Raw genomic sequence first — 15,353 nt, 5'->3', positions numbered from 1 at the left:
GCTAGGGGGCATGTGTGTATGTGTATACACACACAAACACGTAAAAGCAGAAGCGCTCTGGTTTTAGTGGAAGCCTACTTGGCCTCACACACTTTATTACACTTAGAAATCATATCACACCTCCAACGGCAGCCCCTATGACACTTGTACTAAACCCTAGGAAGCCCTACAGAGTATAGTTTGAAATCCACAGGACTTAAAATGTTTATCATACTCCTTTGAGCTCTTAAGATTTGAGAACTAAGTGTGCTGTTGGTTCTTTTGTTTTTGTTTCGTTTTACACAGCCTGAGTGTGTCTGAGAAGTGGCTTGCTTACTTGCATGTGATCATCCAGGATACATTCTGACTTCCAGTTCAGAACTGTTCCTCACATGCTTGAGGAACATGACAGCCCCATGAAATATGACATTGATTTAACCCTTGCTTTTGGGGTGGGTTCCTTGAAGACCTTTAAGTCAAATATTCTTTTCTTCTAAATAATAAGTGGAATGTTAGTTCTGTGACCTCTTGCACCTTTCTTAGTAGCTTCTGTTATAGGAACCTTACTGGCACTTAAAGGATACCTGGTATTTCTGTGCTCAGTTTATGTCTTTATATTCCTTTATCTTAGTCCCAACATGGCCAACACAGTCAATGCTGCTCTGAAGCCTTTAGAAACACTTTCCCGGATCGTGAACCAGCCCAGTAGCCTTTTTGGCAGCAAGAGTGCTTCCAACAAGAGCAAGTCTGAGCAGGATGCCCAAGGAGCCTCTCAGGACTCCAGTAGCAACCAGCAGGACCCAGGTAGGGAATCAGAGCCAACGGACTAGAGGGCTAGAGGGATGGGAATAGTTGCTTTATGGGCCTGGGATCACAACTGTTCTGGTTTGGTATTGTTTCCCTGGAAACTTGCTGGCCTTCCGGAGATCTGTCATAAGTGGCGTGGGAATCTGCCCCACAAAGAATTCCTTCAAATTGCAGCCTTGTTTGGCTATCCTCACACGTAGCCTTGTCTTTTCCTTTGTCACCCATTCGTTTATTCTCTGAGAACTTGTAAACTTGCCCAAGGAAGGAACCTTATTGTCTTCATGCTTGCCTCATGGTGCCCAGCATAGGCACCCTTTGATTATTTTGCTGGTTGGTTGATTGTTTCAGGCGAGCCTGGGGAAGCAGAAGTGCAGGAGGAGGATCATGATGTCACTCAGACAGAGGTGGCAGATGGGGATATCATGGATGGGGAGGCTGAAACCGACTCAGTGGTGATTGCTGGGCAGCCTGAGGTGCTCAGTTCACAAGAGATGCAGGTAGGGAGGCAGATCACCCAGCATTTCCCTGTTGCGGCACTGAACCAAACTCCCAGGTGGTGTGGGTGGGTGAGTACTTGATATCCTTGCCTCAATGCTGTCTGCTTTGCAGAGGAACATGGATGGTATGCTTAGTAGATGCTCAGTAAATGTATTTGAATTGTATTAAAGGGAGGGGTGGGGGCAGAGCCAAGATGCCATGTACTATGAAATGGTGTAGATCCCAACCAGAAAACTTAGGCACAAGTGAGATGTTGATGTAGAAAGCTGGCCTGTGGCCTTTGGGCCCAGGGTCTTTGATTTACTTGGCTCTGGTCATTAATGGAAGCTCCTAAGCACCACCTTATGCCTATAGCACCAGCTCTTGCTGGGTCATTAAAATGGTAGTCTTCTAAAGACCCTAAAGAAAACATTGTAATTTCTGGAGCTAGTAGCATTGAGTAAGAAATTGGGCTTGCAATCCTAAGCTGCTGGCTCTTAGGAGATCTGCATGTATTCCTGGACAATATATAAAGACTAACCTGGTATCAGATAACTAGGATGAACCCATTTGAAAGACAATCTGAGTGTGGATTGGCACGTAGTAGTTTCTGTGCTATTAGCACCCAAGTGTGTGGTTCTTATGTAATATCCTCTCTCACACATAATCCTAGAAATATATGCTCCCTTGCTGGCTTTTTTTAGGGTTTCGGTGCTAGCACAACGATAGACTTGTGTGCATCCATATGTATGTTCTATTTCTCTCCAGGTTGAGAATGAGCTGGAGGACCTGATAGATGAGTTGCTTGAGAGGGATGGCGGATCTGGGAACAGTACAATTATAGGTGAGAGTCCCAGAACTGAGTATAGCCTCTTCCTTTGCCTCAGTTTCTCTTGGGAGGACCCTTTTTCTCATCATCTGCTTGCTCAGCTCTGCCTAAGGGCTCATAGCCAGCCTAGATTGCTGCTTGTCTTGATGTTGACAGTCTTACAGATGAGAAATTCACAAGCCATCTACAGGCCTGTGGCAGGACTGAAGCGTTGCCTGTGGAGGGTGGGTGGGAAGGTGGGAGTGACCATCAGCATAGATGATATGTCAGGCACATCAAAAGAATGTTTATTCATGGAGGCCTAGAGGAGGCAGTAGGGTGAGGAAGTGCTTTCCTTTCAGTTCTTCAGTGAAGTCCGGAGGCTTTCTGCCTCTTAGTCTCAGTAGTGTAAAAAGAGTGATAATTCCCTAGGGTGGTCCTTTTTAAATCTCAGAGAAAAAACAACAAAGGTACCCTACTGTCACCAGGCTCCGAGGCTGTGTGTGTTACTTACATTTTAACTTTATCAATCAAGAAAATCAAAGGATAAATGGAAGTAGACATGTATTCTTAAGTTTTACAAAGCTTTTTCACACCCAGTATCCTCTGTGGTTTCACAGTCAGTGGGATTGGCAGGGCAGATGTGATTGTCCCATTTTACAGATGAGGAAACTGAGACTCAGACAGGTAAAGTGACTGGCCAAGCTCACCTAGCTAGTTGACAGCCAAGAATTGAGGTCTTCTCCCTCATCCAAAAAAAAGTGGATATCTGCTAGGTGTACATGGGCTACTTTAGGCACACCCAATCTGGAAAGGGAAGCCCTCTGTTGTTCAGTGAAGGCTCTGCTCTGTAACCTTCAGTGAGCAGAAGTGGAGAGGATGAATCACAAGAGGACGTGCTGATGGATGAAGCTCCTTCCAACCTCAGCCAAGCTTCCACCTTGCAGGCCAACCGAGAAGGTGAGAGTGCCGAGGCCAGAAAGGCCTCCCTTCTTGCCCTGCACGTCTGACAGACACTACACTAGGGTTTTCCTGGAGACAGCTGCCCACATGCAGAATAAGGAAGCATCTGTCTGCATGCGCTGATATACACCATCCACCTTATCCTCAGCCAGTTTTTCAAATAACATGTTACTACTGCTTGCCCAAAGTTTGTCACTTCTTTCTTGGTTCGCTTTCTTCTCACTCACCTGCTATCATCGCTCCAGATTCCCTCTTACCAACAGGATATAGTGAATAACAAAGTGGGGCTGGAAAGGCAAGGGGGTACCAGCAGACTTGGCCAAGTCTTAGACCATGGCTCCTCAAGCACAACCCTGTAGCCAGCCTCCACATTCAGCCACCCTGCTCAGCGTGTTGATGCATTGATTGGCACTCTCAGGAAATCAGGGCTGGCTCACTAAGTCTATACATCACCCCAGATCTGGTTCTTCCTCTCCTAGAGTCAGATACCCCATCACTTTCCCACTCAATCTGCTGGCCTACGCAGTAGCCTGTTTTCTAGCTACTCAGTATAGTCCTCCAATGTGCTCCCTTTGTTTTAGATTCCATGAATATCCTGGACCCTGAGGATGAGGAGGAGCACACTCAGGAAGAGGACAGCAGTGGCAGTAACGAGGATGAGGATGATAGTCAGGATGAAGAGGAGGAGGAGGAGGAAGATGAGGAAGATGATCAGGTGAGGGGGGACTGTGTTTGGGTTGGTTCAGATGACTTCTTCCATGGGAATGCAGAGCTGCGGAAAACCAACAGTCTGGGTTGCTAGACTCAAGCACCTCCCTCCCTCATGTGCACATGTGGCCATGACACCAGGCTTCAGAAAACCCTTACCTCCAGCAATTCTCCATCTCCTATTTTCCCTTAAGGAGGATGATGAAGGTGAAGAGGGAGATGAAGACGATGACGACGATGGCTCTGAGATGGAATTGGATGAGGATTACCCTGATATGAACGCTTCTCCCTTGGTCCGATTTGAGCGCTTTGACCGGGAGGATGATCTCATCATTGAGTTTGACAACATGTTCTCCAGTGCTAGTAAGATACAGGGGCTCAGCTGGGTTTTATCTTTTGATTCTTATACCCTTCTCTAGGGTAAGCCAAGCAGTGAACCAAATCAATCTGATACAGACAGCACTTCTTTTCCTATGCTGACTTTCTGGGGCAAGGGATATCTGAATCCATCTCTCTCAGTAGTATATACCTAGAAGAAGGACTAGTGAGAGGCTGCTTTTGTTCCTTTCACCTCAGTAAATAGGCAGCCATTTTAGAGCCTGGACAACTTGATGATTTGCTTGATTTAAAAAAATAATGTGAGATCAAGGCTGACTGCATCAGGCACCTCTATGCACACTACAGTGACAGGGCAATCAATAATCCTTATGTCTGTAAGACTGGATCTTGAGGGTTTGGATGGACACCTTTGAGCTTGGCATTGGGGAGTACATTTGAACATATTCACTCTGTTCATCAAGGATGCATCTTTCAGGGGAGAGAGTGAATCTCTTCCCTCCTCTCCTATCAACATCAAAGTTCCCTTTTAGCATCAAGTTAGAGTTGAGTTCTTAGAATCAAGCTGTCTTGATAGGACAGGTCTTGACCTTAAATCACAAGCATGGTATAGCAGAAAACACTGTTCTGGTCTGTTGTCTTGGCCAAGTAATCTCTTACCTCTTTGAGCCTCAGTTTGTCACCTGTAAATTAAAAATTTGAAAAGTAAACAAAATGGGTTGGGATATCTTCTATGATTCTCTTTGCATTTTTGTGATTTTCGTCAATATTCCTTATAGTTGAGCCTCTGTCCATTCAGCAAATTGAATAATAGCAAAGTGTGTACTGTGTCCTAGGTACTAGGGATACAACAGTAAAGAAGAAAATAGTCCTTAGCCCTCATAGGAGCTTATGGTCTATTAGGAATTTTAAATAAGCAGGCATTACATTACAGTATGATAAGAAAGCACAGATTAAAAGGTTATTTTACCCAACCTGTAGAAGTCGGGCTTCACAGAGGAAGTGACATCTTAGACTAAGAACAAAAGAATAGGTGAAGAAAAGGGAGAGGAATCTTTCAAGATGGAGGGAGCAAGCATGTGTCTGAGGGACCTAGAAGCATTGCTGTCGCTGTAGTATGGAGAATGGATTGGGAGAAGGTACTATTTAGGAGGCTGTTGCAGTATTTAGGTGAGAGATGTTGGCATAAGCTATGGTAGTGTCAGTGATTGTAGATTAGGTGTGGGAATGAGGGAGAAAGGACAAAGCTCAGGTTTCCGTGTGAGGAAGTAAGGCCCAGGAGACATGGTTCTGTTTGAACAACCATGGAAGAAATTTCTTTTTGGCACTGACCTGTTTGCATATTGTCCTTGCAGCAGACATCCCCCCATCCCCAGGAAATATCCCTACCACCCACCCATTGATGGTACGCCACGCAGACCATAGTTCTCTGACACTGGGCAGTGGCTCCTCCACCACTCGTCTCACCCAGGGCATCGGGCGTAGTCAGAGGACCCTAAGGCAGCTGACGGCCAATACAGGCCACACCATTCATGTTCACTACCCTGGGAATCGTCAGCCCAACCCTCCTCTTATACTCCAGAGGTAAGTTACAAAGATCTGTTGGGTTCATCAGAACACTTGTAAGGATCTTCACTGTGCTTCAGTCTTAAGCTCGAGGAAACAGTCGGTACTTAATGCTATTGTCACACACACAAATAATATATGTGTCCCATTTCTTCATGAGTTATATATGCAGCCTTTTGGAGAATACAAAATTATATGGCATGTTCTTTCACTTAAAAGTCCTATGCATACATTCAGCAATTAAATATCTCATATGCCAAGCACTTAACACAAGACAAGATGTCTGCTTTCCAGGTTAGAGTTTAGTGGGAGAAAAAAATATAAATGGTAAAAGAAAGTGATGTACATGTTGTAGTAGTTGGTGTACAGACTACAGAGCGAGTACGAGGGAAGCAGTATAATTTAATACATTGCCTGACACATGGAAGCTTATCAGTGACACTGACTGTATCAGGAACTGTGCAATAATATGCAACCTCAGATCAAATAAATTTCTCACACTGGTGAGATACTCAGAAAAGTAACTAAGACTTATGTGCAGCATGATATGGTCCATATTGTGTTATAGATTTACTAGAGGATAAATAAAAAGGATCTCACTGTAACAGGTTACAGGATGCCTGTGCACTTATAGTGATCATGGTATCCCCAATATCACCTTACAGGTTGCTTGGTCCCTCAGCCGCTGCTGACATCCTTCAGCTGAGCAGCAGCCTTCCCCTACAAAGTCGGGGCCGGGCCCGCCTCCTGGTGGGCAATGATGATGTCCACATCATCGCCAGGTCTGATGATGAACTGCTGGATGACTTTTTCCATGACCAGAGCACAGCTACCAGCCAAGCAGGCAAGTTTCTGTGGTAAAAAGAGTTTATCAGAGTTTATCAGATTCTGCCTTCACCCTGCTGAGGAAAAGCAGAACAGTGCCCTGGAGGAAAAACCCTTTTATAGGAGCCAGAACCACTAGGTGACTTAGCCATGGGCAACAAAAACTTTATTGTTTCCTGGGTCCTGTTAGGTAAATACTGCAATTTTTGGATCAGTTGACACTTGACAATGCCAAGAATCTCACTCCTCATTGTTCCTCCCACAGGAACCCTGTCCAGTATCCCCACAGCCCTGACCCGCTGGACAGAGGAATGCAAAGTTCTTGATGCTGAGAGCATGCATGACTGCGTTTCAGGTGTGTGACCACTTGCTTATTATCAGGGTTAAAGTGGGCCTTCCCAATCTAGGACAAGTGTGTGGAGAGTTGTTTCCCTGGTTCTCTGGGGCAAAAAGCTCTGTCTCTTGGCTTCCTCCCTGATCCCACCAGAGCAGCCTCTGATCTTTACCTCTTTAATACAGTGGTTAAAGTGCCCATTGTCAATCACCTGGAATTCCTGAGAGATGAGGAGCTGGAAGAAAGGCGTGAGAAACGTAGGAAACAACTGGCTGAGGAAGAAACAAAGATAACTGACAAAAGCAAAGAAGATAAAGAGAACAGGGATCAAAGTGCACAGGTGATTCTCAGGGGCTGGGAGGATTCGTCTTTGGCTACATCTGCCCTAATGTGGTTTTGGCATACACATGGCAAAGCAGAGTCACTGAATAATCCTAGGACGTTCACATTCAACCTGGGAAACTTTTCATTCCAAATTCAGAGGGAAAATTTTTTCTCCAGCATCTCACCAGACACCAGAATAGCTTCTCACTCAACAAACTGTCATAGTCTCTACCTCCAAGGACTTCAACTAGATAAGGAGAATGACCTTGACTAAGCTAATGCTTTTGGTTGTTCAATTGCCAGTGTGGGGAACCTTACTCAGGGTGACCTCCTTTCATCATTTGAGTATGCTTGGCTTGGGCATCAAATTAGAGAAAATATTCATACCCTGAACCCCATCACTACATGTCATTTTCTAGGGCTCACATTTATAAGATTGCTAATAACATGATTTTGGTTTAAAAGGAAGTTGTCTACTTTTTTCTAAAACTTCTGGGACCTCAGACAGTATAACTTTTAAATATGTATGAGTAAAACTGATAGAGATAAAAAGAAATTAAAAGACTTTAGTATACCCTACTCACCAATTAGAGTATCGGATAGATTAAAAATAAGGATATTGAAGTGCTCAGTTGTAATAACAAGCTTGTTCTAACAAATATCTTTATATAGAACTTTTTACCTAATAAATAGTAACATTGTTTCAAACACATGATAAACAATGGAAAGTAAGCATAACATGACTGAAAAGGCTACAGTGGACAAAATAAGCCTAAGGAAGGGAAAAATGTGTTAAGTGAAACTACAAATTGCTAGTCTTGTGACCATTCCCAGCCCTGAGGTGGTTTTTAATATCTTTTCCTCCCATTATTCAATTCTCCCCCTCCTTGCAATTTCTCCCTTGCCCCCAAGCCATTCTTGAACGTGAGTATATATAAAGAAATTGGACATGTATTTGCATGATGAAATGAGCACCTTCCTTTGGTCAACTAGCCAAAGCATTTTCCATCGGGTCACTGAGCTTCTAGATTGTTTAGGTGCAATGTGGTGACTATTATAGTTGACCTCTGTCTTATGTGCTTACGAGGTCCCATATTGGTCTGTTCCTTCTCTTTGCAGAGTACTGCACCTAAGACAAATGACTCCACTGAACAGAACCTCTCAGGTAACTCTCCTTTCTTTTCTTCCTTTTTGCTGATTGATCATTTGGTTCTTGCCCCCCCTAACCCTTCTGAGTAGCTGGCCCTTGTAGGCTGAAGATGGACACTGGTGCTCTGTGGGATGAGGTAGTAGATTGTATAGTTTTAGGGTCATACCCCATCTTGGAGATAACTATACAGTCTACTGTCTTTCCCACGGTGGTACATATTCCCTCCGATGCTTTGTTCAGGTTCTTGTTCTGGTTATGCTTCATTCTGGCATGGGTAGTGAGAACTGAGCGTGCACATCTCTGAAGTTGTTGGTCCTTTGGTGACCATGATGGCGTGGTGCTTCATGAGAACAACTGATGACAGTGGTTCTTAAATGCTAGTCCTCCATGGAAATGCAAAATCAGGGAGCTTTAATGCCTTTTTCATAAAGCGGAATTTATTCCATATTTAGAAATTACATTCTTCCTACTTCTTTGGTATCAAAGTATTTTTATTAAATTATGTTGATGGGATGTCCTGTTTAGATTTTATTGGTTCATGGAATCTATATGTCTAAACATTTATTGATCTACACTAGAATGTTTATAGTAGCACAATTCATAGTTGCAAAGATGTGGACACAACCCAAGTACCCATCAATACATGAGTATATTAATTAAATATGGTAAATGTATACCATGGAGTTCTACTCAGCCACAAAAAACAATAGTGATCTAGCACCTCTTATATTCTGAGTAGAGCTGGAGCCCATTCTAGTAAGTGAAGTATCACAAGAATAGAAAAACAAGCACCACATGTACTCACCATCAAATTGGTATTAATTGATCAACACCTATGTGTACATATAGTAGTAACATTCATTGGGTGTCGGGCAGACATGGGGGGAAGAAGGGGATAGGTATATTCATACCTAATGGGTGTGGTACACACCATCTGGTGGATGGACATGCTTGAAGCTCTGACTCAGGGAGGGTGGGCAAAGGCAATATATTTAACCTAAATATTTGTACCTCCGTAATATGCTAAAATAAAAATAAATAAAAGTCTAAACATTGTCTTGGGCACTCTGCTTTTGGGGAAGGTAGATCTGTGGGCTAAATGGTATGATGACCATATGCTTTCTATTTCTTATCTTCTTAACAGTGGTCAGTAGCCATTTTGTGAGTCTAACAATTGATCCATGTGGTATCATATGTCTCCTCCACCCCTATTTCCTCACACCTTTCTTCTGCTTCCCTACACTTCCTGTCTTCTTTGACACTTGAGTTAGGAAATGATCATACCAAAGCCTACACAGTATTTTTTAAAGCAATGAAGGAGGATAAATGTCCTGGTGCCCTTAATTTAGCAAAGGGTCTGCCACCAGGTGAAATGGCCTTTTGCCTCCTGCCCTTACTAGAGGATTCTGCTCATTCCAGGGTGAGGTAGTAAGTTGTATTGTTGTGGGGTAGGAATATTAGGCCCCAGTTAGAAGATAACTATACAACTTACTACTTTTCCTGGTGTGTGGCATATTTGTGCTTAGTACTGGTAGTGTTGCCTCCATCAGACAAAGTTATGAATGTTCCTTGGATAATCAAGACTGGAAGAAAAGGAAGGTGGAAGGGGACAGATGATATTTAGGGTGAGGCACAGATACCATTATAAAGTGACTTGTCCTTTATCAATTAGAGTATGTAATTGAATATTTTACCTTTGGGCATGAACTCAAACATTTTCCCATTCTTCAACTGTATAATAACTGCACTTGGTGATAGGATAAGAATGTACAGAGGAGTGAACAAACAGGTACAAAGTCTTTTAGGAAAAAAAAAAAAAGAATGTACAGAGGGAATAGAAAGCATATGTTAAGAGTTATGGGGGAAATTCTGACCATTTCTTACTCCAAATAAATGAGGAAGTGGGAAGGTCCATGGGCTTTTTTGGTAGATAGATTTTTCTGTGTATACCTACAGAGATATTTAGCCTCACCCTATCTATGTGGCATAAAATCTTCCCCTTCCACCTGGGATGCAAAAAGGATTTTATTCTTAGGCTCCACAAAGAGTCATATCTCCAGTTCTTGGACCATAAATTGCACTGTGCCTTATCCCTCACCCTGGCTATACCAGATTAGAGCTATTCCTTGGAGCAGTTGGTTGTTGCAGGGGAGGGGGAACCCTACATCAGTGGCTAGGTGGCATACTTGTCAAGCCACATGTGCTGTTTGGGGTGGCTTCCCTAGTCATTGGCTGATTGCCCCTTAACCCCCATTATTATTCTTTCCGAGAAAGATGGGACTCCTATGCCTGACAGCTACCCAACAACTCCAACTGATGCAGCTATATCTGAGTCCAAGGAGACCCTTGACACTCTGCAGCCTTCACAACAGCAACTAACACTCCCACCCCCACCAGCCTTGGGAGAGGTTCCTCAGGAGCTGCCATCCCCAGCTGGAGAAGGGGGGAGCTCTACACAGCTATTGATGCCTGTAGAGCCAGAGGAATTGGGTCCTACAAGGCCAAGTGGAGAAGCAGAAACAACTCAGATGGAGTTATCCCCAGCTCCCACTATAAGTGAGTAGAATTTCAACTTTTGGAGGGGGTGGAGCAGGAGGGGAGAATGGATGTAGCTTCTCTTCACTCTCTAGCTAGAGAGAAATAGTATTAGCTCAGGTCCTCAAATAGTGGGATCTCAACTTGCTCATTAGCTTTCTTAGGTGAAGTTTATGTTTGTTTCCTTTCTGTATCCTCAAGTGATTATGGTTGAGTGTCTAATACTGGTGATGATACCATTTGAGACAGTTACTCTATTCCTGGGCTATTATGCCAGGCTTATTATTTAACTTTAAAAATAACTCTCCAGCCAAGTATAGTGGTGCATGCCTATAGTCCCAGTGACTCAGGAGGATCTCTTGAACTTGGAGTTTTTTTAGTCCAGCCTGGGCAACATAGCAAGACCCTGTTTGTTAAAAAAAAAAAAAATAACTACTACTCTCCAAAGTAGATGGTGTTATCTCCATGAATAAACTCGGAAGTGAAATAATTAGCCCAAAGTCACTTGGTAAGTGGTTGAGCTGGAATTAAAATTCATATCTGTCTGACTCTGGAGCTTACCTTCCATAGTTCCCAGGATGGTACGCACATCACACCATACATATAGCTCTCCCATCTTCCTGGTAGACACTGGCACTATTGCCCCCTGGTTTGAATTTGGGCCTCAAAATTTGTCTCAGCACAATATTCCAGCAGGGTAAATTGAGACCTACTTGCCATCCCTGCTTTAAACCATGCTGCTTGTTATGTGTTCTGGAGAGACCTTAAGGTGTTGGGGTTTTCTCCTTCAAGGTACCTTGTTTATTTAGATAAACAGATGACATGCATGTGCAAATGGTACCTGCAGGGAATCTGAAAGTGGTGAGATCCCTTGCCTGGGGTGCCTAGGGAAGATATTTCACAGGCTTGCCTGGAACACAGTAAATGTTCAACAATTGATAAAAAATAGTTTGATCTGAGCCTTAAAAAGCAGGTGAGATTGCTGAGGAACAGCAAATCCAGCAGGGGAGAAGTGAGAAGTCTGAGCTGACTGGCCCTAAGGAAGCAACCTATGAGAGACCTTGTCTATCATGTTGTCTCAATTTGAGGCAGAGATTTAACCTCTCCTTATGACTTCCTCCTAGCCTCTCTTTCCCCAGAGAGAGCTGAGGATTCTGATGCACTGACAGCTGTCAGCAGTCAACTGGAAGGCTCTCCCATGGACACCAGCAGCCTGGCTTCCTGTACCCTAGAGGAGGCTGTGGGTGACACCTCAGCAGCTGGCAGTTCTGAGCAGCCTACAGCAGGCGGCTCCACTCCTGGGGATGCCCCGCCAGTTTTGGCAGAAGTGCAAGGCAGGGGTGATGGGACAGGGGAACCTTCCCAGCCACCCGAAGACAGGTAAGCATTATATCACAAGAAAAGGGTAGGATGTGTTGGAGAGTATCTCAAGCCATGTTCATATTTGTTAACAAATGGACATGCTTGTTAGTCTGGGGAGATCAACCTGGTTTCTATGAGAAAGGGGTATTATAGGAGCGTTTTATAAATGGGAAGACAATACAGAGAACAATTTGAGCATAATTTCCCTCAGCTCTCCCCCTGCATCCTCTGAGAGTTCTTCCACCAGAGATTCTGCTGTGGCCATTTCTGGAGCAGATTCCCGAGGAATCCTAGAAGAGCCACTGCCATCAACAAGCAGTGAAGAAGAAGATCCCCTTGCAGGTGAGCTCCATGTGGGCTCAGGTCATCCTAGAGTTGTTTTGGCTTCTAGTGGCCTTTGGCATGGCAATGCCCACCAGCTAAACAGTTACAGCCAGATGGGGAAGTCGTGTGTATTAAGGGAAAAGGACTGGCAGTAAGGGGATGATGGTGTGGCATGATAGGATGAGCCCAGCTTTTGGGAGTCTGAATGATCTTAGCTCACTCAGATGAGTTCACCTACTCTGCCATATCCTACCTTTACAACTTAGAGCCATTATTTAATTTCTCTGATCCTCATTGATACTAAGGGGGTGTTAATATCTATCTACATGGTAGGATCTTTATAAAGATTAAGTAATAGTGTGTACACAAAGAACGTGGCATATAACAAGAGCTAGTCTGAGTCCTGGGAAGGTGAGTGAGCCTTCTCTGCATGTCCCATGTCCTATGTAAGTAATGAAGACATGTAAAGCTGGTTTCCCTCAAGCAGTGACATGGGTTTCTTTTCTCCAAGTACATCTTAGGCATCAGTAGAGGTGTAAGTCCCTTCACATCTTGCATCTCCCATCAGGTATCAGTCTCCCTGAAGGCGTGGACCCCTCTTTTCTGGCTGCTCTGCCTGATGACATTCGTCGGGAGGTCCTACAGAACCAGCTGGGTATCCGTCCACCAACCCGGACTGCTCCCTCTACAAATAGCTCAGCTCCTGCAGTGGTGGGGAATCCTGGTGTGACTGAAGTGAGCCCTGAGTTCTTGGCCGCCCTGCCTCCAGCCATTCAGGAGGAAGTATGTGAGCGGGAAAATGGTGTGGCAAGACTGCCTGGCAGGAGATATGTCCCCATTGACTTTTTCTGCTCTGTAGGTGTTGGCGCAACAGAGAGCTGAGCAGCAGCGACGGGAACTGGCACAAAATGCCAGCTCAGACACCCCCATGGACCCTGTGACCTTTATCCAGACTCTGCCCTCAGACCTGCGCCGTAGTGTCCTAGAGGACATGGAGGACAGTGTGTTGGCTGTGATGCCACCTGACATTGCAGCTGAGGCTCAAGCCCTGAGACGAGAGCAGGAAGCCCGGCAGCGGCAGCTCATGCATGAGCGTCTGTTTGGGCACAGCAGCACCTCTGCACTCTCTGCCATTCTTCGAAGCCCAGGTACAGAGGGAGACAAGTGGGAGGGCTCTGGAATGTCTAGCTTTGCCCAGAATGAGGCTCTATTTGCTCTGCTTTATATTTCCTAGACCCACCTCACCAACTTCCCCATCTCAATTTTCTTTTTCTTTCCTTCCAGCTTTCACCAGTCGCCTAAGTGGCAACCGTGGGGTCCAATACACTCGCCTTGCTGTGCAGAGAGGTGGCACCTTCCAGATGGGGGGTAGCAGCAGCCATAACAGGTACCTTTGTCTTTCTTCATCTTACCATGCCACCTCTCAAGTCTGTAAGTCCAACTCCCTTAATGTTATGGGTGGAGAAGCTGAAATCCTGATAGGCAAAGTACATGATCTCTCTAGGCCATTTCCTTGAATGAGTAGGAAAGCTAGATCTTTGGATTCCCCCTTCAAAAAGCTAAACCTTTTGGGTAATCTAGCTACTGATGAGCATAATCACAAAGGCAGGCTGACAACAGGTGCCTAGCTATGGTTTTAGCAAGAAGGAAAACCAGTTTGCCTTGCTTATAGCATCTAGGTAGGGGAAGTAGAGAGGAGTTAGTTATTAACCTGGCTAAAGCACAGTGGGCCCAACATTACAGAATGTAAAGGGAGTGATCACTTCCCATAAGGCAGACAACTCCTTGGTACCCTGGAAAAGGCAGAAATAAGCATTGTCTCCTAGACCTTAGGTACAGTCAGATTTTTATCAATCAATAGATGATATAAACCTGAGCTGGAATATCTGCTCTCATCTCAGTCATGTGATATAGGGCAAGTCACTTAACCTTCTTGAGCCTTGTTTGTCATCTCAAAAATGGGCAATTCTCTAGTCTGTACAGCAGCCCTGTGAGGAAGATATTATAGCATTTTAAAGTGCCTGGTGCATAGTAGACACTTTAAGAGGGCAGCTATTGCTATGAAGAAGCCCCTGGGAGGTATCCATCTCATTCCCCTTCCCCAGGCTTATGCCCAATCCTAGAGCTCTAGTTGAAGTGTTACCCAGAAACCATGCTCTGTTTCTAGGCCTTCTGGCAGTAATGTGGACACTCTCCTCCGCCTCCGAGGGCGGCTCCTTCTGGACCACGAAGCCCTGTCTTGTCTCCTGGTCCTACTTTTCGTGGATGAGCCAAAGCTCAATACTAGCCGTCTACACCGAGTACTGAGAAATCTCTGCTACCATGCCCAGACCCGACACTGGGTCATCCGCAGCCTGCTTTCCATCTTGCAGCGCAGCAGTGAGAGTGAGCTATGCATTGAAACACCCAAGCTCACCACAAGTGAGGAAAAGGGCAAAAAGTCAAACAAGAGCTGTGGGTCAGGCATCCATGAGAACCGTCCCCTGGACCTGCTACATAAGATGGAGTCTAAGAGCTCCAACCAGCTTTCCTGGCTCTCAGTATCTATGGATGCAGCCCTAGGCTGCAGGACTAATATATTCCAGATCCAGCGTTCAGGGGGGCGCAAACATACTGAGAAGCATGCAAGCAGTGGCTCCACTGTCCACATCCACCCCCAGGCTGCTCCTGTTGTCTGCAGACACGTTTTGGACACACTCATTCAATTGGCCAAGGTGAGGGGCTTGAAGAAATCCAACTCCTGGGTATAGAAGAGGGGTGGCAGCAACAGCTTGGGTGAAATCTGAACCCTTGGGCTAGCAGGTCTTCAGTTTTTGCTGTTATTGTAAGTGTTGAGCCCTATATTGTTTCTGGGA

At 44.9% G+C, this 15,353-nt stretch overlaps 1 protein-coding gene across 5 annotated transcripts in view; it reads left to right on the top strand.

Annotated features, from left to right (window-relative positions):
- Window positions 1–15,353, top strand: part of HUWE1 (HECT, UBA and WWE domain containing E3 ubiquitin protein ligase 1) — a 152,067-nt gene that overhangs the window by 121,835 nt on the left and 14,879 nt on the right. For 4 of the 5 annotated variants that reach the window (XM_075999809.1, XM_012746599.2, XM_020285090.2 and 1 more), the window contains exons 51-68: window positions 611–783; window positions 1,135–1,283; window positions 2,032–2,107; window positions 2,933–3,031; window positions 3,616–3,749; window positions 3,937–4,105; window positions 5,434–5,662; window positions 6,310–6,488; window positions 6,735–6,824; window positions 6,989–7,143; window positions 8,247–8,292; window positions 10,552–10,833; window positions 11,937–12,192; window positions 12,386–12,516; window positions 13,067–13,281; window positions 13,358–13,646; window positions 13,783–13,885; window positions 14,666–15,212. In XM_075999809.1, the coding sequence (XP_075855924.1) occupies window positions 611–783; window positions 1,135–1,283; window positions 2,032–2,107; window positions 2,933–3,031; window positions 3,616–3,749; window positions 3,937–4,105; window positions 5,434–5,662; window positions 6,310–6,488; window positions 6,735–6,824; window positions 6,989–7,143; window positions 8,247–8,292; window positions 10,552–10,833; window positions 11,937–12,192; window positions 12,386–12,516; window positions 13,067–13,281; window positions 13,358–13,646; window positions 13,783–13,885; window positions 14,666–15,212 (3,322 nt within the window). The remainder of the gene's footprint in view (window positions 1–610; window positions 784–1,134; window positions 1,284–2,031; window positions 2,108–2,932; window positions 3,032–3,615; window positions 3,750–3,936; window positions 4,106–5,433; window positions 5,663–6,309; window positions 6,489–6,734; window positions 6,825–6,988; window positions 7,144–8,246; window positions 8,293–10,551; window positions 10,834–11,936; window positions 12,193–12,385; window positions 12,517–13,066; window positions 13,282–13,357; window positions 13,647–13,782; window positions 13,886–14,665; window positions 15,213–15,353) is intronic. The other variant, XM_075999810.1, reaches the window with a different exon arrangement.

This window comes from Microcebus murinus, unplaced genomic scaffold (genome assembly GCF_040939455.1).
Source record: "Microcebus murinus isolate Inina unplaced genomic scaffold, M.murinus_Inina_mat1.0 scaf008_hap2_Mmur4.0, whole genome shotgun sequence".
Classification (NCBI taxonomy): domain Eukaryota; kingdom Metazoa; phylum Chordata; class Mammalia; order Primates; family Cheirogaleidae; genus Microcebus; species Microcebus murinus.
This window is presented reverse-complemented; position numbering and strand designations above follow the sequence as displayed.